At 48.1% G+C, this 25,437-nt stretch overlaps 1 protein-coding gene across 14 annotated transcripts in view; it reads left to right on the plus strand.

The window, feature by feature from the left end:
• The window catches only part of NEDD4L (NEDD4 like E3 ubiquitin protein ligase), a 343,481-nt gene that overhangs the window by 241,957 nt on the left and 76,087 nt on the right, over positions 1-25,437 (plus strand). For all 14 annotated transcript variants that reach the window (XM_045457835.1, XM_045457832.1, XM_045457833.1 and 11 more), the window contains one exon: positions 19,352-19,402. In XM_045457835.1, the coding sequence (XP_045313791.1) occupies positions 19,352-19,402 (51 nt within the window). The remainder of the gene's footprint in view (positions 1-19,351; positions 19,403-25,437) is intronic.

Consider the following 25,437-nt stretch of genomic DNA (forward strand, 5'->3'; position numbering starts at 1 on the left):
GTAAAGAATACAGAATCGTGATGGATGTTACAGCATATGCCTGTGTCCTAACCTTTTGAAGAAAGGCAGTGGTAACGGACTTCTGTGTAAGTTGATGTACAACCAGCGGTGGCTGTTCATGGGCACTCAGGAGAGGCAAATGAAAATAGGGGAGAATTTCAGCTACTGAGCAAGGAAATTGCTGGCAGAAAATAGAGATTCTGTCCAAGGATCCTTTAGGTTTTATGGGGGGTGGTTGGGGAATAGTTGTTTTAAACAGACCTTTGAAGGGGTTTGCAATGGAGAAAGGTATTTCATTTTTGCTTATGGCTTCTTACGTGTTTCCAGGAAGAAAGTTCCTCCTGATGTGTGAGTACAGATGAAAAGCATTGGGCAGAACGGGAAATTTAGTGGTGTGCATCTCGACCCTGTTAATGAGGTCGTAAAATGATGTTGGGGCAGACCTTCAGACAGTCTCCTGATCTCTCTTGCAGAATTTGAGTTTGGCCCACGGAGATAACCTTTTTATTTTGGTGGGGGCGGGCGAGGGCGGTGCCCAGAATAAAGGTTTGTACGGACCCTCACAACACCGTTAGTCGGGAATTTCTTTGGGTGAGAACGGAATTCCCCAGGCAGTCCAGGCTTTGCCGGACCGTCTGGTCAGTGGATCCAAGGGCAGGGCACCTCCTAGACCTTCAGTTCTTTTCCTCCTAAACTTGTTTCTGGATTGGTCTTTGCCCATTACGCATTTCCTATGGCTGCCGTAACCAGTTACTACAAATGTGGCTGAAAAACGCAAGAATTTATTCTCTGACCGCTCTGGAGGCCAGAAGTTCAGAATCAGTATTAACCGCACTGGAGGAGGAGATCAGGGCTGCGCTCCCACTTGAGCTTCTGCGAGAGAATCCATCACTTGCCTCCTCCCGCCTCACGTGGCTGCGTGGCCGTGGTCTCTGTCTTCTGTGGTCATGGTGTCGCCACCTCTTCTGTATCAGCTCTCCCTCTGCATTTCTCTTCTGAGGACACTTGTGATTGCATTTCGAGCCTACTTGGATGCTGTGGGGTAATCTCCCCCCCCCAGGATCTTCATTTAGTCACCTCTGCAAAGACCTTTTTCCTCATAAGGTGACCTATACAGGTTCCAAGGATGAGGACCTGATACGTTCGCGGGCCATTTTTTTTTTTTTCCAGCCTGCTACAACCGCGTTTTTGACAACTGGGACGGCGTCTGGAGAGAGCCAGAGAGTTCAGATTCTATCCTCCGGGGTCATTTTACTCCGAAATCAAACAGTGATTATTGAGAACATACTATGTGTTGGTGCTGTTGCTAAGACACAGACACACAAAACTAGGCCCGCCCCAGGGTTGTTTGTGATTTTGCTGAAGGAGAAGACAGGTACATGTAAAATGAGTCCCGGGACGAAGGTCGCGTTCGAGCCTGAGAACCAGAAAGTGGTACAAGCCGCGACCGTTTGAGCCTCTGGGCCTGCGTACTCAGCACGTACCTCTCGGTGCGCTGGAACATTTGACCCCAGGGATATTGGCATCCTCGCGTCCAGCCCCCCGCCCACCTCCCACCCCCGTCTATTTCCCATCCCATCGTTTTTTCCGGCCTCTGGGTCTTTTCCCAGGAGCTGCCTCCTGCAAGCGTGCCTTCCTGTGTACATTCTTTCCTGTTTGTTGTGCTCGACGGTGCATTGTCTATTCTTTAGTTTCTCTTTCTCCAGTGAAATAGCAGTTCAGATTCTTGAAGGGAAACCACCCAGAGATAATGCGTCTGTGCGAACAAGCACGAGTGGAATCGGCTCTGCGAATCAGCGATAGAGAAGAATAAAATCAGTGAAACGTAAGCTTACCGTAGAATCTACGACAGTGTCCTTTTACACCGTTCGGGGGTCATTTGAATTCACCTGCATGAACGCTACATGTCTTAGCGAAAATGCAGAAATACGCTTTTAAAAAGGACAGTAATTTTTTCTGGATATGTTTTAAAGGGCCCCCGGATTTCTCTGTGTTGCCAAGGGCATGACACTGATAAGAATTCAGGGATGCCTGGTGTTGGGTTTATCTCTGCGACCCTGGTCATCTTAAGTCTCAATCTGCAGGGACTGCTTGGGAAGATAAAGCAAGCTTGAGTTTGAATGCTGGGTCTGTTGCTCCCTGGACGTGGCCCTGCTTATGGGCGACTGGAGCTACTTAACTTTTCTAAAGCATACTTTTCTCATCTTCAGCATAGGGCTAATAATGGTACCTACCTCAGGCTTTCTGGGATGACTAAATGAGCTAATGCATGTGAGGTGCTGAGACCATTGCCTTAAAGTTTGTCTTTTCCTTCTCTCTCCCCTTTTTTCTTAAAAAAAAAAAAAAAGTCTATTTACTGGCTCTGTTGAGCATTACCACCCCAGGTAATCAAACACTGTCCTGTCTGGTCCCACCCAGCGAGCACATGATGACAAATTCAGCATTTCTTGGGATACCATTTCACCTCGGAATATAAACCAAGCTTCTAAATTACATTTTATATGACAATGTCTCCCTGTATTTTCGTCCCTGGGACTTCTTGAATTGCAGCATAGCACGTTCCGTCCAGTAAAACTCGAAATGAAATAAATAAATGGTTAAGTTGCGGACTGTAGCTAATAATGATCTGTACCGTGGCCGAGGATTAAAGAGCCGTTACGTTTAACGATGACAGTTGCCTTCTAAATACTTACCTTTAATCAGATCACTCAAATGCTTGCATACACTTTTGCTTCTCAACTATGGTGTGCGGATGTGTGCGTGCACACGCATACACACACATCCGTGTGTGCGAGAAGGTTGAGGAAAGCATGCGGTCGAACACAATTTGGTCTAGGTCGAACAGCAGTTGTTCTGGAGTTCATGATTCTGCCTTATTAAAATCCTGACTTGAATTTCAAGTAAAAAGATTCCTTCCACACTAAGCCACTCATGCAGGAGAAGCAATTAGAGAAGGTGTCACCCCACAGTGCCTTTGTCCAGTGGCCAGCTTGTGTCTGAAGTCCCCTTTGCAGGGAGAGGGACAGAGGCCAAGTCTGACTGAAATGGGTGACTGTGATAGATTTCTTGGCTGCTATAGACACCAAGATTTTTTTTTTTTTTTTTCGACGATGCATAAAAAGAAATGCGACACGTACTAATGAATCAAAAACCTTTTTCGGGACCTTTGTACGAATTGAATGTATTTTGGTTTCTTTTTGCAAACTGAACTCTGAAGCTGGTCTCCATCACCGTGCCTTTGAAAGGCCCCCAATTATTTTCTGTGGGTGGTAGACCCCACTGAACCACACTTTGACAGCTTTACAGGTCTTGAAACAGATGTAATTAAGTTGTATTTCATAAACTGATAAGCAGCTGCCTTCCCTGCACTGGCCCCTTTTAGAGATAAATTGGGATTAGGGTAGTGGACACTTTAGAAGAGACTCTTGGAGGGCCTGGGTGGCTCTGTCAGTTGAGCGTCCAACTCTTGATTTCGGCTCAGGTCACGATCTCACAGTTTGTGAGTTCAAGCCCCACACGGGGCTCTGCACTGACAGCACGCGGCCTGCTTGGGATTCTCTCTCTTCCTCTCTGTCTGCCCCTCCCCTGCTCCTCCCCTGCTCTCAGGCACTCTTTCTTTTCTCTCTCTTCTCAAAATAAATAAACTTAAAATTTGTATCCAGCAGAAAATGAAGAGATACAAGAATTGGAGGTTTTACTTTGAATATAGGCAACCAAGGCTGGGTGACTTTCAGAATGTCCATACGTGTTGAGTGGGAATTCAGATCTTGGCTGTGCTATTTAGCACCTCTTTGATCTTGGGCAAATTTTGCGGAGCCTTCTTTTGCTTTAGTTGCTCGTCTGTAAAATGGATGTTAGAAGGATGAAGGGAGACGAGTTGTGTGGAGCACTTAGAATGTGCTGATATGCTAATTGTTTACTTACAGCTGAAAGTGAGCCGTGTCCTGCAGTTAGGAAGGTCGACTGCACCAGCTTACGTAGAAGATTGTTCCTGCACTTTGTTCCCTCGAAAAATGTATCTCGGTTTAATCCTGCCTCCCATCTGTTGCTTTTGATACATCTGTCTTCTCCCCACAAAAGTTACTGCTTATCCTGACATTCGCTTCTCAGTGTCTATATTATCCCCACTTTGCAGATGAGGAAACAGAGGCTTGGATGAATGGGCTTTGATGAGTGAGGAGGTTAGGAATTACGTGGGAATGTAATTATATTTTCATGTGCCTTTTTTGTATAGACCTGTGTTCAGGTGAGGGTCGTGAACACATAAACCGACTCCCAAGGACAGTCTCCATTTTGTGACTCTTTCTGGTATTCTCTTTGGGGGAAGTACACCGTAGAATGACAGTTTACTTGCCAGGCACCTCCTTTATTAAATGTCTTCACAGTTATAGTAATAACGCATTGGATTATATCTATTCACATCCCTCCCCTTTGAGATGCCCAGAGGGACAGGGACTTTGTTCCAGGTCAGAGAGAAAGCCCCAGAACAGTTCTGTCAGGGTTTCTGCTGTTGTTGGGGGGCAGGGTGGGGGGCGGTTGTGCATTGCAAGCTGATATCTGAAAATCACAAAATTAAAACATGCCTACTATCACGAAACCATAGTTTTCCTTAGAGATTTTTGTGGGGAAAAAAATCATAACTCTGAAGCCACGGAAGTATCATGGAGTTGAATGCAGAATTCCCATGAACATTCAGGGTGACCAAAAATCTTGCCCTGGACCCAAACCCAGCTCTGGAGGTGACTCATCTCTGCTGTCAGTCACTTCCCCCCATGCCCTGCTTGCTGTTCCCTGCAGGTGACCTCCAAAGCTCACCGTTGTGCACTTGTGGCGGGGGGGGGGGGGGGGGGTGGTGGTGACAACGTGATGATGTCAGTGAGGACTCATCATGTATGTCCCTTTGTCGCCCCTGCTAGTGGGAAGTATTAGCTTAGGAACTGGGTGTGAGAATGAAGTCCCGGGATTAGTGCCTCCTCAAGCCCGGGTCCTTCACACACTGTTGGGTTTTGCTGTGTGGCCCTGGGATCCTGCCTGTGTTAGTTTTCTTCAGGATTATGGGGTGAACGCTCTGGACACCCAACGTGTACCTAAAGGGACTCTTTGCCAGTTGAATAGCCTCACAACAGATCAACTTTTTAGAATAACAAAGCGGGGGCCATTTCTAAGCTTGGACTAAGCTTATAGTCTTCTTTGTTCCTTCATCTTGGTCCTTAACGTTACATTTCATTTTCACGTGTTTATTTTTTTTAAGGGATAGTTAATCTTATAAGAGCTCACTCTGTTTTTAAAACTCTCTCATCCATCTTTGCCCTCACAGGATAGAGCAGGGTTTCTCGAACCGCATGTGCTATAAACTCTTGGCAATTCAAGAAAAGGCTTTTGACCGGACACCAGACTGAGGAAACCACCAAGTTTCTGGAAAGAGCTGTTGGCTTTCCAGTTGGCCGGGATTGGCAGGGACCCCACTTCTCCCGTTTCTCAGCTCTCATTGTTTCAAATATTCACTAGTAGCAGAAGCCTCACAGCGTTTAGTAGTAACTTGCACAAGGCTTCCACACGCACCGACCTTTGAGGTGTGTAACCATTGACGACATAGGAGGTGCAGGTGGTCACAGCCCCGTTTTCCGAGTGAGGAACCTGGTCCCAGGGAAGGCTCAGTGCCCGAAGTCATCCGGCTAGTTCGTTCCTGAGCCAGGACGGCACCCAGCAGTCTTTCCCCCCACACGCCTCTGAGGGCTCTTTGCCCTGGTACTCTTCAGAGCCACACCCGTAACTTAGAAGACCTCCTTCTAGACCGGGCACTTCTCAGAGGTAGCACTTGCCTCTTCTTTGAGTCAGTTGATGCGAGGCAGACTGTGCCACACGTGTGGGTTTCAGGGCCAGGACGAAGGTGGGGCCTTAGAGCGGCGCGAGGGCTCAGAATTGGAGTCCTACCATCACCCCCTGCTCCGGGGGCCTTGCCGGGCTCATCGTGGTTCCGGTGGGTTTCACGGGCCACATGGATCGGCATCTGCCTCTCGCACCGCCTATGGGCACCCGAATGAGTGGTGGTCCCCTGTGATGCTTAGAAAGAGGCACGACTTCCCTCTCCTAGGTTTACCCTGTGTGTTAAGGCATCACTAAAGACTTGGACTTGGGTGCCCCCAATGTTAGTTCCGTCTTATCTGAAGTATGCTCACGCTCTGTCTCCCGAGCTCCTGGGACCCCTGGCTTGGGCACCAGCTCCCTGCGCAGCACAGCTCCTTGTTCCGGGAATGTTTTCGGCCCAGAGCTTCATTTCCTTCCTGGTTGATAACTGCATAGTTTTTGCTGCTGTTTTTTTAAACGCAGCTCAGGCAGGGACTCAGCCTTCAGCCTCCGTTCCTCAGGATTTTCCTGGCACCCGCAGAGTGAACTGTGTCACGCTCTTGGCGCATCCCATTAATTGGAAAACAGGCTAGTGCGTGTGGCTTTGCTTGCAGACCTCTCTTTAAAAAACCAACAAACAAAAATACTGCGGGAGGTGAAAGGGAAGCCAGTTTAAGGATAAGGACGTGATAACTTTCTTCGAAGAAGTGATCGGGCTGTCCCATTCCCCGTGTAGAGTGATTATCCCTTAGGAAACAACACAATGTCGCGGAAACAAATCTACCGCGTGTGAGTCATTCTAGTTCAAGTCTCAGCTTTGACACTTTCTAGCTAGAGAAAGTTCTAGTTACAGAAGCTCCCTGGCGCGTTAGGGGAGTTGAAAAATCGGCGGATTACCAGAACGTTCTTTCCAGAATTGTCCAAAGATGGCGTGAACACCTTACAGAGCATGTAGGAGGAGGGAAGTGGAATTAGACAGTGGTTCTCAACTGGTCCTGTCCGCACCTCCACACACGTACATTTGACAGTGTTTGGAGACATCATCTGGCTGTCACAGCTGGGGGACGGGAGTTGCCACTACACGTTGTGGGTAAAAGCCAGAGGTGTTTCTAGAAACCCTACAGAACATAAAATAGCCTGTTAGACAAAGAATTATCTCGCCCCAAATGCCAGTGGTGATGAGATTGAGAAGCCTTGAGTTACGAATAACATTTATTGAATCTAATTGTCCCCACTTATATCCAGTGACTATGGAAAATGTCCCATTTCACAGATGAGAAGATTGGCCTTTGGTGGTGATTTGGTTATGCAGTTATCCTTTCTGCTGGCCTAGGTAGTGAGTGCTCCGTCATGGATGGTGAGAACCACGCAGAGTGAGCGCCTGCTGGGGAGGGACAGGTAGATCCACTAGCCTCAGATGCGTGTTGCACTAAGTGACTTTTGAGGTCCCTCCTGAGAATCCCATTCTCTGATTTCTATTTTGAAATGGGATTCGTCTTTTTACGGCATTAGAGTGGCAAGCAGGTAGTTCGTGGCCATGACCAGTGAAATCCCTATGTTTTGTACAGCCTGTGAGTCTTACTAATATCCCAGCTTTGTCGGACCAGAAGGCTAAGTCTCTGAACAGGAGCGGCCAAAATGCCTCCCCCTCCCCCCTATCTCATCCACGTTCCAGGCCCACGGAGTTAATTTACCAACATACGTAAAGGTTGTCCTGTGGGAGGACTATAGAGGCACAACTGAGGGGAGAAGAGGAGGAGAGGCAGGGAGAACTATTTAAACTTTTAGAAAGATTGCAATTCGATGTCAGGTTGCTCATCAGCATAATTCTGCCAGTTTCGCAGGTAAGTGCAGTTTCTCTTGTGAACAAGGAAAACCTAGAACTTTACTCCGTGGCTGTCAACCCTGGCCACAGATGAGAGTAACCCGGAGAGCTTTGGAAGCACACCTGTGTCTGAGCCCGTCTGCCAGAAATTTCATTTTCTCGGGAGAGGCCTGGGTACCTGACTTGTTAGGGCTTGTCAGAAGATTCTAATGTCCATCGAGGCCTGGAGAACCCCTGGTTAACTCCACACCTCAGTCCTGCTCATCGTGCTCAGGAAGACGTAACTCAGGTACCTGTTGACATTATTCTGTCTCCAGGAGACTGGAAGGAGGGCTTGTGTCCTCTGTATCTTGCAGGGAGCGGAAGAGGGGACACACTCTGGTCTTGAATTCACACCTGCCAGAATCTTCAACTAACATAAGTTTCTCCTCATCCTTCAAATTTCGTGTTTTAAATTGGCCGGTAATTGTTTGCATAATTTTTTTTGCAAAGCTTGGAAGTTTTCCTCTTCAGACTGTTTCTCACCGACACCGTAGATAGAAAGGGGGTGATTTCCATTTTCAACTTTTCGTTTTTTGTTTTCACTTCCGTCGCCGTCTAAAAACCCTGTCTGTACCTTAGAGGAAGAAGCTTTAAATACTTAATGAGCTCTGAGGGAAACTTTTTAATAACAACCCAGTTAATGACCTGACACCTTATGATGGATTATGTGCCTTGAACTGTAGTCTCCAGACGTTTTTGCTTAGTGAACCTTACGAAGAATTTTGAAGAACGGTGTCTCACACATTAAAAAAAATTTTTTTTCTCATACATTTTTGACACCTGTAATCTATCAGTAGCTCAGTAAGTTATTAGTCCGGTAGCTGCAAAAGATATAATTTCTAGTGTATTGAGTGCATGAAAAATTTGGATTTTTTTCATTTTGCAACTACAGACATGGCTCATTTTATGGAAAATATCTGCCACAAAATTAACGATCGTTCCTTCTTATTTAATACAGTCAGCCATAGGAGGCTTATTTCCTATCGCTAAAAATCTGACTTCATCTTAAAAATCAAAAAGAAAGAAAATTGGGCAGATGGTGGATATGCGAGACATTGCCATTCGGTGTCTTGAAGGAGCCCGTCCCCCAGGCTGTGGCGAAAGAAGATGTGTCTCTCGAGTTCTGTCTTCTCTCTTTGCTCCCTCTGGGGCTGTACGTTTTCAAAGCCTCCCTTCATCCCGTGCTTTTTACACCCGGCCAAATGCGTGCTGGTAAGCTTCAGGAAGGGTGAGGACTAAACCTTTCTTTGGAAAGCAGGGGAAGGGGAGCTGTGGTTTAGGTAAAAGCAGGTAGGGAAGGAGAGGCAGCAGCAGAAGACACTGTTTCTCGGGCAGATGGGGTTTAGGGAAGAGAACATATGGAAGGATGTAGAACATGATTTCTTTAAAACCACCCGTGCCCAACTTCTCAGAAGGTCTTTGTGTATCCACAGAGGCGGGCACACTCCGGTTTGAGAGTCCCACTTTGAAAGGTAGGAAGGGGGTGCTTCGTAAGAATAAAAATCACCCCGGTTCATTTCCTTTTCAAACTTACACTTTGCTCATTTCATTGTTTATTAGGATATAGATGAGGGGCGCCTGGCGGGCTCAGTCAGTGGATGACTCTTGATCTCGGGGTTGTGAGTTCACGCCCCACGTTGAGTGTGGGGATTGATTGAAGATAAGATCTTTTAAAAAAACGTGTAGATGAGAGAAGAACATAGGCAAGAATATGCACGTGACAAATCCGAGATTATGTCCCGTAGGAGTTTGCAGGTCGCAAGAACTGAACCTGGCAGGTGTCACCCTGAGGAGATGCGGAGTTGAGGACACAGCATAGCAAACTGGGATTTCCTGAGGGGAAGTGAGGAGCCTGTGCAGGGTTTTCCTTAAGACCCTTGTACGTGAAGTTGTCCGCTCTGTACCGTGCCGGTGAGGCCGTGGGCTCCGGAGCCAGACTGCTTGGGGTCACATTCTGGCTACTACTGACCAACTCAGTGACCTTGGGCAAGTTTCTCAACCTGCAGACAATAGTCTCTGGCCCATCATGGGAGAGCTACACAGTAGCTTGTTACGCTTTGCAGTCTCGAAGCCCTTTACCAGACTATGGTTGCAGCTCCTCCCCCCGGCGAGCTTCGCTGGAGTCCCCTGGCTCAAGATGTGATTGCGGCCAGAGTATGGCCAGTGCCGAAAAGAGAGTACTAAGCAGGATCGGCCTGGGATTGGCGAAGCTCAACTCCAGGCTGTCTTCATGGCGCCTTTATGAACAGTCAGTGTCCTCGTGGAAACCTGTAGAACTCCAGTTCAGGATTGTCACTCGCTGAAATGCCAAGAACGAGACCACATTGAGTTCCATGTAACCTCGTCGTCTGCTTGAGTACCTTATCCCACACCTGCGGAGCCATTGGCTGGCCGGGCAAGGGGACAACAGATGGACGACTGCCGGTTTCCCTGAGATGTATGAGGAAGAGCATGCTAATGAACCAGACATTGAACTTGAGGTTACTTAGGTTCCCTTTTCCCCCATATCCCAACGACCCTGTTCTGGCTACTAAGGGCATCTGTCGTGAACTTCTGCAGGTGATTTATTAAGGTCTCTTCTTTGGTAGCTGAGTTCAGAGACAAACCGCAGAATCCAAAGGTGTCTCTGCCTTATGTTTTTTCTCTTTTATACATATAATCTATTATTTAAATTGCTTGCAAAGAAATTTGATTTTAAAACTTCCTCAGAGAAGAAATGAGATACGAATCTTGAGGAAATTATTCTGAAATCTTAGGCAATTGAAATCTTAGGAAGTCGTAGGATAAAATCAAAAGCACAAAATTAAACAACATGGTGTCATTAAATGAACCCAGTGACACATTTTCCTTTTATTTATTTATTTTTAATGTTTATTTCCGAGAGAGAGAGGGAGAGGGGGGCAGGGATTGGGGGGAGAGTAGAGAGAGAGGGAGATACAGAATCCGAAGCGGGTTCCAGGCTGCGAACCGTAGGCATAGAGCCTGACGCCAGGCTTGAACCCCCGAACCATGAGATCATGACCTGAGCTGAAGTCGGATGCTTAACTGACTGAGCCAGCCAGGGGCCCCACACGTTTTCCTTTTAAGTTAACTTTGAAATGCAATCTCAGGTCAGTTTGCTTTGTAGGAAGGAGAATTTGTATGAATGTTTACCTTATTTTTAGCAGATTATATTCATTAAAATGTTTTCGTTTATTCAGCAACTAACTTTTACCAGGAACGACTGTAATGCCTAATGTTTCTCTGCGTTTGCATTATTTACAAAGATAAACTCTTCTTTACAAGAAACTGTCAGGGTCATTGGTGAGGCTGGGCAGCTCTGAAGCAGGTGTAAGGGATAATCGTGATGCCAGGCTGTGCCCCAGACTACGTAGGGTGACGGGCTGTGGCCTCTTCCCTCCCTGGAAGATTAGATGATTGTGGGTGATGGTCCGTCCTCCTAGGTGTATGTCACTAAGCTTGTCTGGATGAGGGGGAAGACCTCTCTTTGCAAACAGGAATGGAGAGGAGGTGAACATCAGGGTGGCACACGGTGCGGGTAATGACCCTGCGCCTGCAGGTGGCCCACTGCCTGAGATGGGACAGCAGCCTGGCCACACCTTCCCCTCACACCCCACCCCCCTGGGCCTTTTCCTCCGCCATCTTGTGCATTTGCTTTGTGTCACTGTTAAGTCAATGACGTCTCTGTTCTTGTTGCTGCTGGGTTCACACTAACACTGGCTCCCAAGTGCTCCTCTGGGCCCCATGGTAAGGACTTGGCATACATGATCTTGCCCGTTCCCTCATTCCACAGTGACCAGGAGAGTCCAGGAACAGGGCGCTTCTGAACTGACACTGAGCCTTCCCCTTACCTCCGTGGTCCAGACCCTCGCACCGCCTCATCCGGACAGCCTACCCTCTCTCTTTGGCATCTTCCCCTGCAGTCACTTCTTCCAGCTGTCAGGGGACCTTTCTAAAATGCAGTCCCTGCCAGTCGTTCCCTTCATAGTGGCCCCTGTTCTCTTTTCCTGCCACGTGCCCACATCCACAGCGTTAGCCCGGCGCCTCTGGCTGCACACCCTTCCCTCGCGACCCCCTTCCGTCCCCCCCTGGCCAACTCCTACTTCGTGACCCTGCTCAAGTTCCTTTGTGCAGGTGTCCTTGCCCTTGACCCTTGGCAGATGGAGTCCCTCCCTCTGTGCTGGGCCCGAGGCATCCCGTCCGTGCCTCTGATATGCAGCAGCAGCTGGGGTGCGTGGTGCCTGCCTCGTGGAGCTGCACAGACACTGGCCGCCCGTGGCTGCTGAGCAGCGGGGATGTGGATGGTCCACACCGCAGTGTGCTGCAGGCCAGGGATGGGCACCTATTTCAAAGACTTCGTGAAAAGGAGAACGTCAAATAGCTCACTAGCCATCTTTCTCTCAGTTACACGTTGAGATAACATTTTGGAGGTATGGGCTCAACTAAAATAAACTATCAGAATTAATTTTATCTGTCTTCTACTTTTCACTGTGACTGTTAGAATTTTTCAAATTCTGTGGGTGCCTTGCATTCTGTTGCACAAGGCTGGTTAGTTTCTCTCCCTAGGAAACCGGGGCACCTTGTCTCTGCACCTTTCCAAGGTCCCATCTTGTGCGTCTCATCCCCAGAGTTCTTTCCCAGTTTTTACACCCCTAGAGGTGATTGGGCCCTAAATTCAGATTATCAAGTGCTTGTACTACAACGAGCTGTGATTTCCATGGCCCTCCTTTGACCTGTGCCCTGGACTATGCCTCTGTTTAGAGCAGGAAGAGGACTGAATGTTCTTGAACCACCTCCGCCCGCTGAGGAAAGAGGGGACACTAAGCACATCTCATCCCCTCCCGTTGACGACTGGGTCCCCGCAGCAGCTGGGACTCCCTCTGAGCCCACACGCGAGTGCCTTCTCACAGCTCGGTGTGTACTTTTCGGCCTCTCCTGGATTGAAGCCACGCCGCTCTTGCGAGGCCGGCTTGAGTCTTTGCCAGTACGGTGGTTCTTTGCTCTGTTTACCCCTTCTGGTTTGCAGTCTGAGCTTTGAGCAGAGCGTCCTTTAAAATAAATACTCTTCACGATAGCACATTCATCCGCCGTGATTAAATTCTGCCCGCCTTCCCAGTGTGGTTTTCTAGGAGCCTGCAAAGGTCCTGTGGGCCTGCTCTGACATCTCGTTGACACGGAAGGCTTATTTGTTTTTTATAAATAAAGGCTGGCGTCTCCAGGACCTACCTTGCCCTGTTTTCGTGAATGGGAGGTCTTGTCCCTCAGCTTAGAAAACTAAAATGGCAGAGGGGCGGGCAGCGTGAACGTGGCGTGTGTCTTTCTGAGCAAGTATCCAGTTGTGTTTGCTTTTACGTTCTGGTGCCCCCGAGTGAATTTTGGCAAGCACGTGTGCACTCAGAGGGCATTTCATTGTTGCACCTTTTTATTTCTAGTAGAATGCCAGTTGACTCTTGGATTAAGGCAACTTCGGTGACCTATTTTAAGGCAAGTCACCTCGAAAGCCAGAGGCCACCAGGTGGTGACACATCGGATTCTGCAGCGTGTGGTGTGGGTGGAGGCCACACTCACTGGGTCTTTGCGAGCCCCAGCCGCGCCGTCCGCGTGGCGGAGGCTGATGTCTGGGACAAGCGCAAGGAGAAACAAGACAGTCCTTCCTCCCTTCCGTGCGGCGACAAAGCCAGCCTCATGCTTTAGTGAGGAGTGAGACAGCGCCTACAACTAAATGCAAATTGACATTCAGGCGACTCTCCCGGACACTAACTGTTGAGGAGTTAGGGTATTTGTAACCCTTTGTCTAAAAGCTTCTGTAGGGGCGCCTGGGTGGCTCAGTCGGTTAAGCGTCCGACTTCGGCTCAGGGCGTGATCTCGCGGTCCGTGAGTTTGAGCCCTGCGTCGGGCTCTGTGCTGACGACAGCTCAGAGCCTGGAGCCTGTTTCGGATTCTGTGTCTCCCTCTCTCTGACCCTCCCCTGTTCATGCTCTGTCTCTCTCTGTCTCAAAAATAAATAAACATTAAAAAAAAATAATAATAAATAAAAGCTTCTGTAAAAGGCTCTCAAGCCGTCCATTATTTAGATTATTCAGAGTGCGTACCTCTCGAAAAATAGAACCTGTTGCCCCCATCAACTCGGTCCTGGTGCCAGAGCGTGGGCCACGTGCTTTGGGAGGAAGCAGACGGGGAAGTCACATTTCATGGGTTAGCGGGAAAGCGAATGGGTTTTGTTTTTGTTTTTGACTTAGTGTTGTGAGGTTTACCTTCAACTTGTAAGAGACACAGCACTAGTCATGCTATAGCTTTACTCTTAAATTCTTTTCCTGTAGCTTATATTCTGATTCCTCAATACGTTTCTTCCGTGTGGCTTGAGAAATTCTAACTACGGTCTTCCTGGAAGTCACTACTTAATAATTTCTAGGATAAAACCCCAGGCAGTTGGTAGCACCGGATGGTTTCCATTTAATGTGGTTGAGTGGCTTTTAAACCTGGGAGGGGCGCCTGGGTGGCTCAGTCAGTTGAGCGGCCGACTTCGGCTCAGGTCATGATCTCGAGGTCCGTGGGTTCGAGCCCCGCGTCAGGCTCTGTGCTGACAGCTCAGAGCCTGGAGCCCGTTTCGGATTCTGTGTCTCCCTCTCTCTGACCCTCCCCCGTTCATGCTCTGTCTCTCTCTGTCTCAAAAATAAATAAACGTTAAAAAAATAAAAATAAAAAAAATAAACCTGGGATGGCAAACACACAAAAGGAAATTAATTTCAGATCACAGCTTAGCACACGTTCTTTCATGTGTGTTAACAGAACCCATTGTCTTGAAACTGTATGTACATTTCATGCAAGGCACTGATATTTTCTATCTCCTACTATTTAATTTTTTTTTTTTTTTTTTTTTTTTTTTTTTTGAGAGAGAGTAAGCGAGCGTGTGTGTGACAGTGTGGACAAGGGGCAGAGGGAGAGAGGGAATCTTCAGCAGGCCCCATGCCAAGTGCAGAGCCTGACATGGGGCTCGATCTCACAGCCCTGGGATCATGACCTGAGCCAAAATCAAGAATCAGGCACTTAACCAGCGGGGCCACCCAGGCGCCCCTTATTATATTTATTTTTTAAAAAGTGCTTCTCATGAGCTGCCAGCAGGGTTGCAATTCACGTTTCAAAATGACTGTCCTGGGGCGCTTGGGTGGCTCAGTCAGTTAAGCCTCGGACTTCGGCTGAGGTCATGATATCAGTTCATGGGTCCGAGCCTCACGTTGGGCTCTGTGCTGACAGCTCAGAGCCTGGAGCCTGCTTCCGATTCTGTGTCTCCCCCTTTCTCTCTGCCCCTTCCCTGCTCATGTTCTGTCTCTCTCAAAAATAAATGAATAAACATTGTTTTTAAAAGTGTTAATAAAATATTTACACGGGGATAGTTATTTTAAAGGGGAGAGGGGCAGTCTTCAGTATACTGTGATCACCATTTAGAGAGCAAGCTCTAAGACAGTGTCAGGTGTATGTATTTGACTTCTCCAGTAATGGAATATGGCTTTTTGCTTCACCTTCTATTGACACATTTCAGGGGCTCCATTTTGCCTTGTCATTAGGTTGGAAAATATTTGGTGGCTTGTCAGAAGGGAGCATTTATAATTGTGTTACTGACTTGCACATTTGCAGCCTCTAGAACAGGACAGGTAATTAAGGTTGAAACTGACAGCATTTACCACTTACAAACAAGCACAAGAAACGCCAGTGTGAGCTGAAATCAGTTTGGTTTTCATAGGCTCATAGTCAGCGTGATGCTTGATGGAAATAATTGTGTCATAGAAATTGCCAAAAATTGATTTGATTATTGTATTTTCACAACACTGGTGTAAGGTGGCCTCAGCAACGTCCGGATGTTGCGGTGGCCTCAGACATTGTCTCTCCGGGGCCCGTGGGTGGGGATCCTGCCACAACAGCACAGTCCGGCGTCCTTGAGACAGTCCCCTTCACAGGCATGTAGGCCACTGATGGGCTCTCCGATCCCCGACTAGATCCCTCCTGTGGAACTGAAGGTGTGTTTTAAAGTTGGTATGTTCTCATTAACCTACATGTTTTACATCTCCTGAAGCTTCTATAGTTCTGGCAACGGTGGGCTGGGTTTCCAAACCCATCATGTTCCATTGACTGGTGAAACATTTAAGCCACTTTCTCTGTACCGTGTGCTGTCCCATACTTGATCCCTATTTTATCTAAAATGTGAGGGCGCCTGGGTGGCTCGGTCGGTTGAGCGTCCAACTCCGGCTCAGGTCATGATCTCGCGGTCCGTGAGTTCGAGCCCCGCGTCGGGCTCTGTGCTGACAGCTCGGAGCCTGGAGCCTGCTTCCGATTCTGGGTCTCCCTCTCTCTGGCCCTCCCCCACTCATGCTCTGTCTCTCTCTGTCAAAAGTAAATAAACATTAAAAAAAATAAAATGTGGTCTGACTACAATCACCCTTGATGTAAACCAGAAAGAGCCTTCCGTTTGCTCTGTTCGTGAAGTTGCTTCATCTTTGGCTATTTTAGAAATTGTGTATTGTGTCAAGTGTGAAAACCTGGGAGGGTACAAGCAAAGCTGCTGACTTCGACAGCGAGTGCCCCGGGGATTCTGTCACCTGCTCCATTTGTGGGAAGCAGCAGCAGAGTCTGAACAGGAGGCATTGTCCAAGAAAACGCCCCAAATGGGCATTTTAATAGAGCCCCACAAAGTCTCCTCAAACTGCTATCATGAGAATCTCTTCCCACCCACACCGTATTGAGCCGCTGTCCCCGTGAGAAGCACAGAGCTGGCGTACCGCTTTGCTTTCGCGACAGTTAGTGAGACGCAGGACAGGGTATTAGTTTGGAGCCCAGACTCCGGTACAAAGTGGCCCGAGTGCAGCGCCTGCCTCACTACTATAGCCCTGGGCGGCAGGTGCCTGGGCAAAGCTGCATGCACTTGACCGGTTTACAGCTCCGATAACATCTCCCCAGCAAAGCAGCATGGGCACGTCGGTGTTTTTGCAACTTGTTATTAAGATGCACTTAGGTGAACGATTGATGCGTCGCTTTTCAGAGATAGGAGGGCATCAAGCCCCTTCAAAGGAGCCCGTCTTCCTCTGATGTTTGTATCCCCTGGCCTTTTCCTTCACAGGTAGCAGAAGGGGACAGGGGGCAAGTGGCAATACCACACTACTTACATTAGGTAGACGAACAGTTTATGGTCAGTAGTCAACACACTTCTGGTTTTTGTTAACATTCACACTAGCTTTATAATTAAATTCGTCAGATGGAGAGCAAGAACACTCCCCATCACTTTGGGCAGCAAAGATGTCTGCCTTTTCTGGACCTTCTGCCGATGGCTACTTTTGTTGAGATCCACAGCATTAATTGGCACCTGTAGCTTTGTGCTAGATGAAGTGTTTGCATGCTGGGTTGTAGCCAAAGTAGCCAAGATAAAAAAAAAAAAAAAAAAAAAAAAAGTACAGGAGAATCGCATCATGAGGACTGGGGCTAGTCTCCTGCTTTACGTACACCTGGCCAGTGGTGACTTTGATTTTTTTGCTGTGCATCGTCTAGAGGAGATGGATAGCTATCTAGTTGATCAAATTTTTTTTTTTCAACGTTCATTTATTTTTTTTTGGGACAGAGAGAGACAGAGCATGAACGGGGGAGGGGCAGAGAGAGAGGGAGACACAGAATCGGAAGCAGGCTCCAGGCTCTGAGCCATCAGCCCAGAGCCCGACGCGGGGCTCGAATTCACGGACCGCGAGATCGTGACCTGGCTGAAGTCGGACACTTAACCGACTGCGCCGCCCAGGCGCCCCAATCAAATTTTTTTAAATGACCTAGAAGGAAATCCTGAGCTTGGAGCAAATCATTTCAGTAAATCTCATTCATGGTTACCAACTGCTTCTTTTCAAATGCAAGAAGAGAAGTTTTCCAAGTACGTTTAAAAAGTAGTTTCTGGGCACCTGGGTGACTTTGAGCGTCCGACTTTCCCTCGGGTCATGATCTCATGGATTGTGGGTTTGAGCCCCACGTCGGGCTCTGTGCTGACAGCTTAGAGTTTGGAAACTGCTTTGGATTCTGTCTCTCTCTCTCTCTCTCTCTCTCTCTCTCTGCCCTTGCCCCGCTCACGCTCTGACTCTGTCTCTCTCCCTTTCTCAAGAATAAGTAAACATTTAAAAAAAAAAAAAAAAGGTTCTGTAAATTAGAAAATTCCTCAGTAAACCAGCAAGGAGTGAAAACAAGAACCCAGGATTTGGGGTTAGGAGGTCTGGATTCTCTCTTGGGCTTTTCCTCAGGCTAGCAGTGGGACGGGTCGGATTTCCCCTGAAGAACTTTCCAGCTTTTAGGCATTTTGAATATGGTAAGAAGCTGCGTGTGTTTCTAAGAGGGTAACAGACTTCTACGCCAGGGTCACCTAAATGTCCGAAGCCATGACACAAGCACCTTTACAGGACGTAGTGTCAGCGAGACCTGTTGAACACCCTGTGGTCCAGGCCAGTGTCCCCTGGACCTGAGTTAGGACTTCCCGGGTCTGAAAGGGGGTTCGTGAGCTCCTCCAAATGAATTTCATCTAGGTCTCACGTCAGAAAGATGAATGCTGTGTGGTAGGACAGAGACAGGAAGAAGTACGGTGTGTCCCGAAATTAACCAGCAAACTTAATCCATGAACTTGGATTCCAGAGTAGTGTACTTATAAGAGTGCAAGTTTGAGGCCATTTTTTAACGAGAAGTAATTTGTAAGATTTATTAATCATTAGACTTTTACTCTCTCCCTGGACTCTCAGCTCTCAGGAAGCTCTTTGTAGCACTTAAATATTTGTTAGAATGTTCCCAAGATGTCACTACTGTTTCCTGTGTGAACTGGGCCAGCTGTGCCCCCAAACCCTCTGTGGTCCCGCATGTCCCTTCCCGTACTGATCACATGCTCCCCAGTTCCAAGAGCCAATTTGTTTCCATTCTGGGGGGTCACGGACACCCTGCAGGGGCTCGGGCAGCTCAGGTTCTGGTGGACCACGCCCTGGGCTCCTCCCCGTCTCCCAGGCGACGTCTGTCTGCCACTCATCAGGGCCTTCTGCCTTGCACGCATCTGCACGGACGCTGCACTCCAGTGTCAGGCCCTGGCCCTTTCTATTTATAAAGAAACTTTTTTTTTTTTTTTTTTAACTGAAGCATCGTTGGCACGCAGCGTTACGTTAGTTTCAGGTCTGCGACATGGTGACGACACCGTACCTCACTCCTGCAGGGCTCACAAGTGTAGCTACCCTCTGTCGCCCTACAACGCTGTTACGGTGCCACGACTATATGCTGTACGTTTCATCCCGTGACTTACACAGAATCATTATGTTAAGGAAACATATTTTTTATTTTTTATTTTTTATTTTTTTTTAATGTTTTATTTATTTTTGAGGCACAGAGAGACAGAGCATGAGCAGGGGAGGGGCAGAGAGAGAGGGAGACACAGAATCCGAAGCAGGCTCCAGGCTCTGAGCCGTCAGCCCAGAGCCCGACGCGGGGCTCGAACTCACGGACCGCAAGATCATGACCTGAGCCGAAGTCGGACGCTGAACCGACCGAGCCACCCAGGCGCCCCACATATTAAACATTTTAAAGAATACCAACGCTCAGTGGATAGATGGGGACATTAACTCTTTGTTCTCTTCTCCACAGACCCGAGACGACTTCCTGGGACAGGTGGACATACCCCTGAATCATCTCCCGGTAAGGACCATTACCTGCTTCATGGTGCATGCCGTGAGCAGCGCTTTTCATTGTTTCCGGTTGGGTGTATTTCAGAGCAGTATTTCCTCAAGGCAGTGGAGCAGGCTGACATGAAGGGCATGTACTCTGACCCTGGCCCTTTCTAGAAAGCAGTTGTCTTCGGGGGGATGGCAGAGAGCTAAACTGTGAAAATCTGGCGTATCTGAGTCATCCAAGTATGCCTGTCTGCGTCACCAGCCTCTTTCTCTTCTGGGCTTCCTTTGTCACATCATGGAAAACAGCTCCCTTTCTCCGTCCAACCCCTCGCCCTTGTCACCAGAACGTTTTTGCTTGCAAATCCACCCTTTGGGGCCACTCAGACATTTGTTGTCTTTGTGTAGAATTACACGTGCTCTTTCTCCTCGGCTACATCCATACAAGCTAGCGCTTCCCAGATTGGGGTGTGTGGCTTTTCTCAGGCAGCAGGAAGACCAGAGAAAAGAAGCTGTTGGTTCTGGGCGAACTTGTCAGCTGGCGTCACCCACCGCAGCTTTAGAAACTGTACTGAGTTAGCCCGTGTGATGTTGTTGCCATTTCTCTCTGCTCAGATGAGTAGCAGAACAGTTGGAGTTTGTGACTGATGACCGAGGCTAACGGTGTATTCTGTGTGCTCAGAGGCGATGTAGGTAGCCTGGGGAGACTTGACCTGGACGCCTTGGGGAAAGGCAGGTTGGCTTGAATTTCAGCTATGGTTTTCCAGATTGTTCCGTCCCCACCCCTCCTGCTCCTTCTTCCATAGGGCAGCACAAAGTGACTCAAATAGTATCTAAGAGAGGGTAAGTCAAATGTTTCTGCCTTCCAAGGCCATTTTGTTAATTTTGTTAGTTTTTTTTAAATGTTTACTTTTGAGAGAGAGAGAGGTACAAGCAGGGGAGGGGCAGAGAGAGAGGGAGAGAGAATCCAAAGCAGGCTCCAGGCCCTGAGCTGTCAGCACAGAGCCCGACACGGGGCTTGAACCCACGAACTGAGAGATCACGATCTGAGCCGAAATCAGAGGCTTAACCAACGGAGCCACCCAGGCTCCCCCTTGTTAATTTTTTTAAATACTTTGTGAGCAAATAGCATCAACAGTCTATAAACCAAAGTGACTTAAACTGCCTAGTGCAAGTCTGCTGCATTGAAATGGTGGCTGTTACCATATGTTAAATACCAAGAAAGACTGCGTCTTACCCAGGAAGCTCTGAAGAGATGTTGTGAAAGGATTGTGATAGCAAGCAATTTATTCTTACTGACTCAGGGGAGCTATTGAGGAAGGAAGGTTTCGAGCGCGTTCCCTTCCCAAAGACTGGAAGGAAAAGTGATGTCATGAGAACATGAAAACATTATTCTGTATAAAAACCTGAAGCTCCCAAGTACTTGCAGAGGGCGCGTGGGTTGCACGGGACCGACTACGTAAGCCTTCGCCAAGCTGGTTGCCCTTTCAGAGTCACATGGGGAGGGTGTGGAGGTCTCCACGTTTGCACGGAAAGACTCTTCACGTGTTCCTGCATCCGTTGGCCTTCTGTCTGTGCTCTTCCGGTTGAAGCCATCCGCTGACGTTTTCAGGCGGTATTTTGTTGGTTGGCCAGTTCTTTCATGGTTATCCCTAACCACCCTTGTCCCTGACAGAAGAACCACATCTCTGTCGAGGCAGATGAGGTGCTAACACTCTCGAAGAGGTGTGAGCGGAATGTTTTAAACAACCTGCTCCAACAGTCCCCCGTTTGAGTGAGTGAGTGCTCATTGGTTTGGAAAGGTTGGGTGGGGCTCGGAATGGAACAGCGTTCCTCAGTAGAGGGAATAGCTTAGCTCTGGGTTTGGGTGGAGGCAAGAGTGAGCTTCGAAAGGACGAGCTGGTGCCAGGGCTGGAGGCTGGAATAGAAACCAGCCGATGGAAGAAGGTAGACAGCGAATGCCTGGAGGACACTGAGAACTTGTGTGTGACCCGAGCCAGGTGAGCAGTGGAGCTGCCCAGTTTTGCACCTGCCCCACGACTGGCTTATGCTGGAGTGCAGCAGTCTTCGTCCTTAACGATGGACGACTAGGTTCGTGGAGCCAGCTGCAGTCTGGGAAATGGACCACAGAGGAAGCCAAGGAGAGGCATGGCGGTGCATTCTTCACCTTCTAAGTGGTGGTAGAACCCAAGTAGCATATTCTGAGTGGACATGGCCTTCGGGCTCAGGGTTTGAGGTGCTATCGTGGGTGCGTTTGACCCTACGTGTAGGGCACTCGTGGGAAAGTTGCACGGTGTCGTTTTGTTTTGTGGAACACAAGCGTGGGTGTGAGAAATGGACGTTAGCATTTGGACGTATTTTGCGGAGTCAGTAACAGTTGCTCCTTTCTTGATAGCTCTGTGCCCGTTGTCAAGGCAGGTTATGTATATGGCCGGTAGAGCCAATATTTGTCAAAATCAAAAAATCTTAGATAAAATAGGAAAATGGTGTCATCAGTGATGAGAGAAGATAATGGAGAGCAGTAATGTGGGACATTTGCCGTTGCTAACCCATGCAGGCCCTTTCGAGATTGAAGGTATCTGATTGGATATTTGGTTATTAATTTCATGCAGGCCCGTTAACCGATAGAGAATGTATCCTTCAACAGCTGTTTGCTGATGGATATGATGCTAATCTCTGAGGAAGAATCCGGCGAAGCAGCTTTCTTCCACATGTAGCCTAGCATTGTCACCTGTTACAGTAGCCACGTGGTAGTTGAGCGTTTGAATGGTGGCCGATGTGACTAAGGAGCCGAATTTAGAATGTTCTTTCACATTCTTTCATGTTAATGAATTAAAATTGAAAAAGCCTCATGTGGCAAGTGGCACCATATTGGGGGCACATGGGAAGGTGAGACAGTGTTCCCTGGCTTGGGTAAAAAATAATTTATGATTCCAGATTCCCATTGCCTCAGATACTAATTCTGGCTATTAGAGGGATTCTTAAACCCCCACCAGATTTAGTTAGTGATTTTTCATTCAGCCATCTCCCCCTACCTGAGGCATGCATCTGTGTTCTATGCATCTGATACACCAAGATCATTTAATTTAGGTAATAAGAAAAAGCCCAAATGTTTAAAATCCTAGAAATTGAAGGGAGTGTTTGTTTTTGAAGTCTGTATTAGCAGAATACCTAATAGCATATATCTTCATGCTGATATATATGTATATCTCATGTATATAGATAACTATCACACACACATGCCCATTTGTTTATTTTAACGCATTTTATTTTATTTTTGTTTAATGTTTATTTTTGAGAGAGCGAGCATGAGTGGGGGAAGGGCAGAGAAGGAGAGAGACCCAGAATCCGAAGCAGGCTCCAGGCTCTGAGCTGTCAGCACAGAATCCATTTCAGGGCTCGAATCCACGAACAGAGAGATCGTGACCTGAGCCGAGGTCGGACACTTAACCCTCTGAGCCACCCAAGAGACTCCTATTTTAGGGCATTTTAAACAAGAGTGAGGCTTTATCTTATCGCCTCAAGATATCACGAACCTTTATTCCTTAAAAAAAAAAAAAAAAAAAAAAAAATCTGTCTTGATTATGGTCTAAGAAATTATTGCCTTAATTTTTGAATGAAGCTCTTTTCTAAATCAGGAGCTTCATGGAGAAGATCCCAGACAGCAGAACCAAACTTAGAATAATCTCTCATGATGGTTAACAAATGATTTTTGATCATTTAAATCCTGTTTCACGTATGTTTGAACAATAAGTATTTTTAGACCCATTAATTGATTTTTGCTGAAGAACCTTCTTCCCTTGCCGAATGAAATTCTAGAGGCATGTTGGGTTCATTGCCAGTGGATGTTGGGGTTTGCAGTGTAAAATCATGCTTTCAGGATCTCAGGAGTGGCTTACCTAAGTCGTCCTCACCTGCAGCTGTAAATGCTCAGACCCCAGGAAGACTGGAGGGTCAGAGCAAGCCTACCTCTCAGCGGACGGGTTTAGGAACCCACCCTTCCATGGGTGCACGGCCTAACTGACAAGCACCTTGGCATCTCGGATCTGGCACGTGTGGGCCACGCGGGGCCCCATGGGCTGTGGCGAGGGGCTGAGTTGGAGCTCCGCCAGGGTGACAAACGAAGGAGGCAGTCGGAACAGAGGCGGGGCGGGGAGGGTTGTGTGAGGCCAGGTGCCCTGTGCGTCAGAGTCGCTACCTCGCTTATCCAGCACAGTGGCCAGAGGAGGCCGTTGTCCGCTCCGTCATTGTCCCCTCAACAGGAAAGAGTGAGGAGTAGTCGTGTGAAAGAAAACAGGCTTCCTCTCCCCGTTCTGATAATGGGTGCCTCCGTGCTTCACACTCCTCAAATGCTTCCAGAAGAAGGCAAGTCAGTTGAGACTTGTGATGCACTTTCATCCTCGGCCCTCAGAGTCCAAGGTCGTGGGAGTTCAGGACGGTAGGGCCCTCTCCTTCCTTTGTTCCCATTCCGGATTTGCCACTCACCTTTAACATTTCTTGTCCTCTTTATTTATTTTTGAGAACAGGAGTGCGGGCAGGAAGGAGAGGAAGCAGGGGAGAATAAACAAGGTTGGTAGTCCCGCCTTGTGTGCGGATCCGAGAATTAAGAAAACATAAATCCGTATTCACAGAAGTCTCCAAAGGTCGGGCTTTAAAAGAGCTCTCCAGAACCGTTGACTTGGACGTGGGAGACAGGCTGGTCGCCTTGACAACCTTAACGAGTTAGGAATCTTTCCCGGGCCTCTGGGTTGTCACCTGTAGAAGGAGGGCGTGCTCACGGGTGACCCCAGGTTTCCATCCAGCTCCGTGAGACCACGTCGTTGCAGCTGCTCCGCGGCTCACTCAGCAGCGGTGCGGGCGACCGCGATGACTGTGTGTCACCTGGTGGGCTGGGGCGGCGGGGCTCGCTGGAGGTGCGTGGGGTTGGCGAGACGCTGCAGTTGAGGGAGGTCATTGTTGGCCTACCTGCCTGACATCTGTCCTCCCGGTGAGACAAAGCCACCCTTTGTCCTGCTCTGGTGGGGGGGCACCAGCAGTAAATTTAACTGTAATTCTGCTCTTCTTGCCAATTTTTCTTGAGCTACCATTTTTGTATCTGTTTGTTAAAGCCAGTGGATAGTTTAAAAGTTCATGACTTCTAAAAATAAATTTTTTTGGACATGTATTTATTCTTGAGAGACAGCATGAGCAGGGGAGGAGCAGAGAGAGAGGCAGGCACAGAATCGGAAGCAGGCTCCAGGCTCCGAGCTGTCAGCACAGAGCCTGATGCGGGGCTCGAACTCACAAACCGTGAGATCGTGACCTGCGCCAAAGTCATCAGACTCTCAACCGACTGAGCCACCCGGGCGCCCCAAAAGTTCATGACTTTTAGGTTCAAGTTTTAGGACTTCAAATTTTACGACTTGCCTTTACTAATTATTTAGAGGCCAGCCATCTCCAAGACTTGTAGTAACAACAGAGGGACATTTTCTGGCAGTTGTTTGCCTGTTACGCCTGTGAAATTTTTCTTGACTCGTCTTTCAGTTGTATCTCCCCTGCCCTTTGAGCCCCAAGCCCACACATCCCCTTCAGCTACACAATCTCTGTATCCATGGGAAACACACTGGGGTAGAGAGAGCTATTTTAAAAGCACGAATTTCTCCTATTATAGTCAAGTGCTGCTCTAGGCAATCACGGTAACTTTTGAATTTCCGTCTCTCTAGAGCGAAGCATTTTTCAGGGTGGTGGTTTTGTTTTTGGTGCCGCAGCGGTACTTGAAGGTAACTCGGATGATAAGTTTTTGTATTTTTGGCTTTTATATATTTTATATTTATGGCTGGTAGAAGGGTAGTGATTCCCACTCACATGCATAGAATTCAGCGTCCTAGAGCTTAGAGGGGCTTCAGAGACCATGTTGTCTACTCCCTATATTTTACAGACGAGGGCATCTGAGCCCAGACAGGGAGGTAACTTGCCCAGTGATCACTAGGCTGGAGGCAGTGCTGGACCAGACTCTGGGTCTCCAGTACTGATGTGCAATGTGCTCAGGGGCCCGGGCGGGCGTTTGCAGGGGGCTCAGTCTAA

The sequence above is a fragment of the Leopardus geoffroyi genome, chromosome D3 (genome assembly GCF_018350155.1).
Source record: "Leopardus geoffroyi isolate Oge1 chromosome D3, O.geoffroyi_Oge1_pat1.0, whole genome shotgun sequence".
Classification (NCBI taxonomy): Eukaryota; Metazoa; Chordata; class Mammalia; order Carnivora; family Felidae; genus Leopardus; species Leopardus geoffroyi.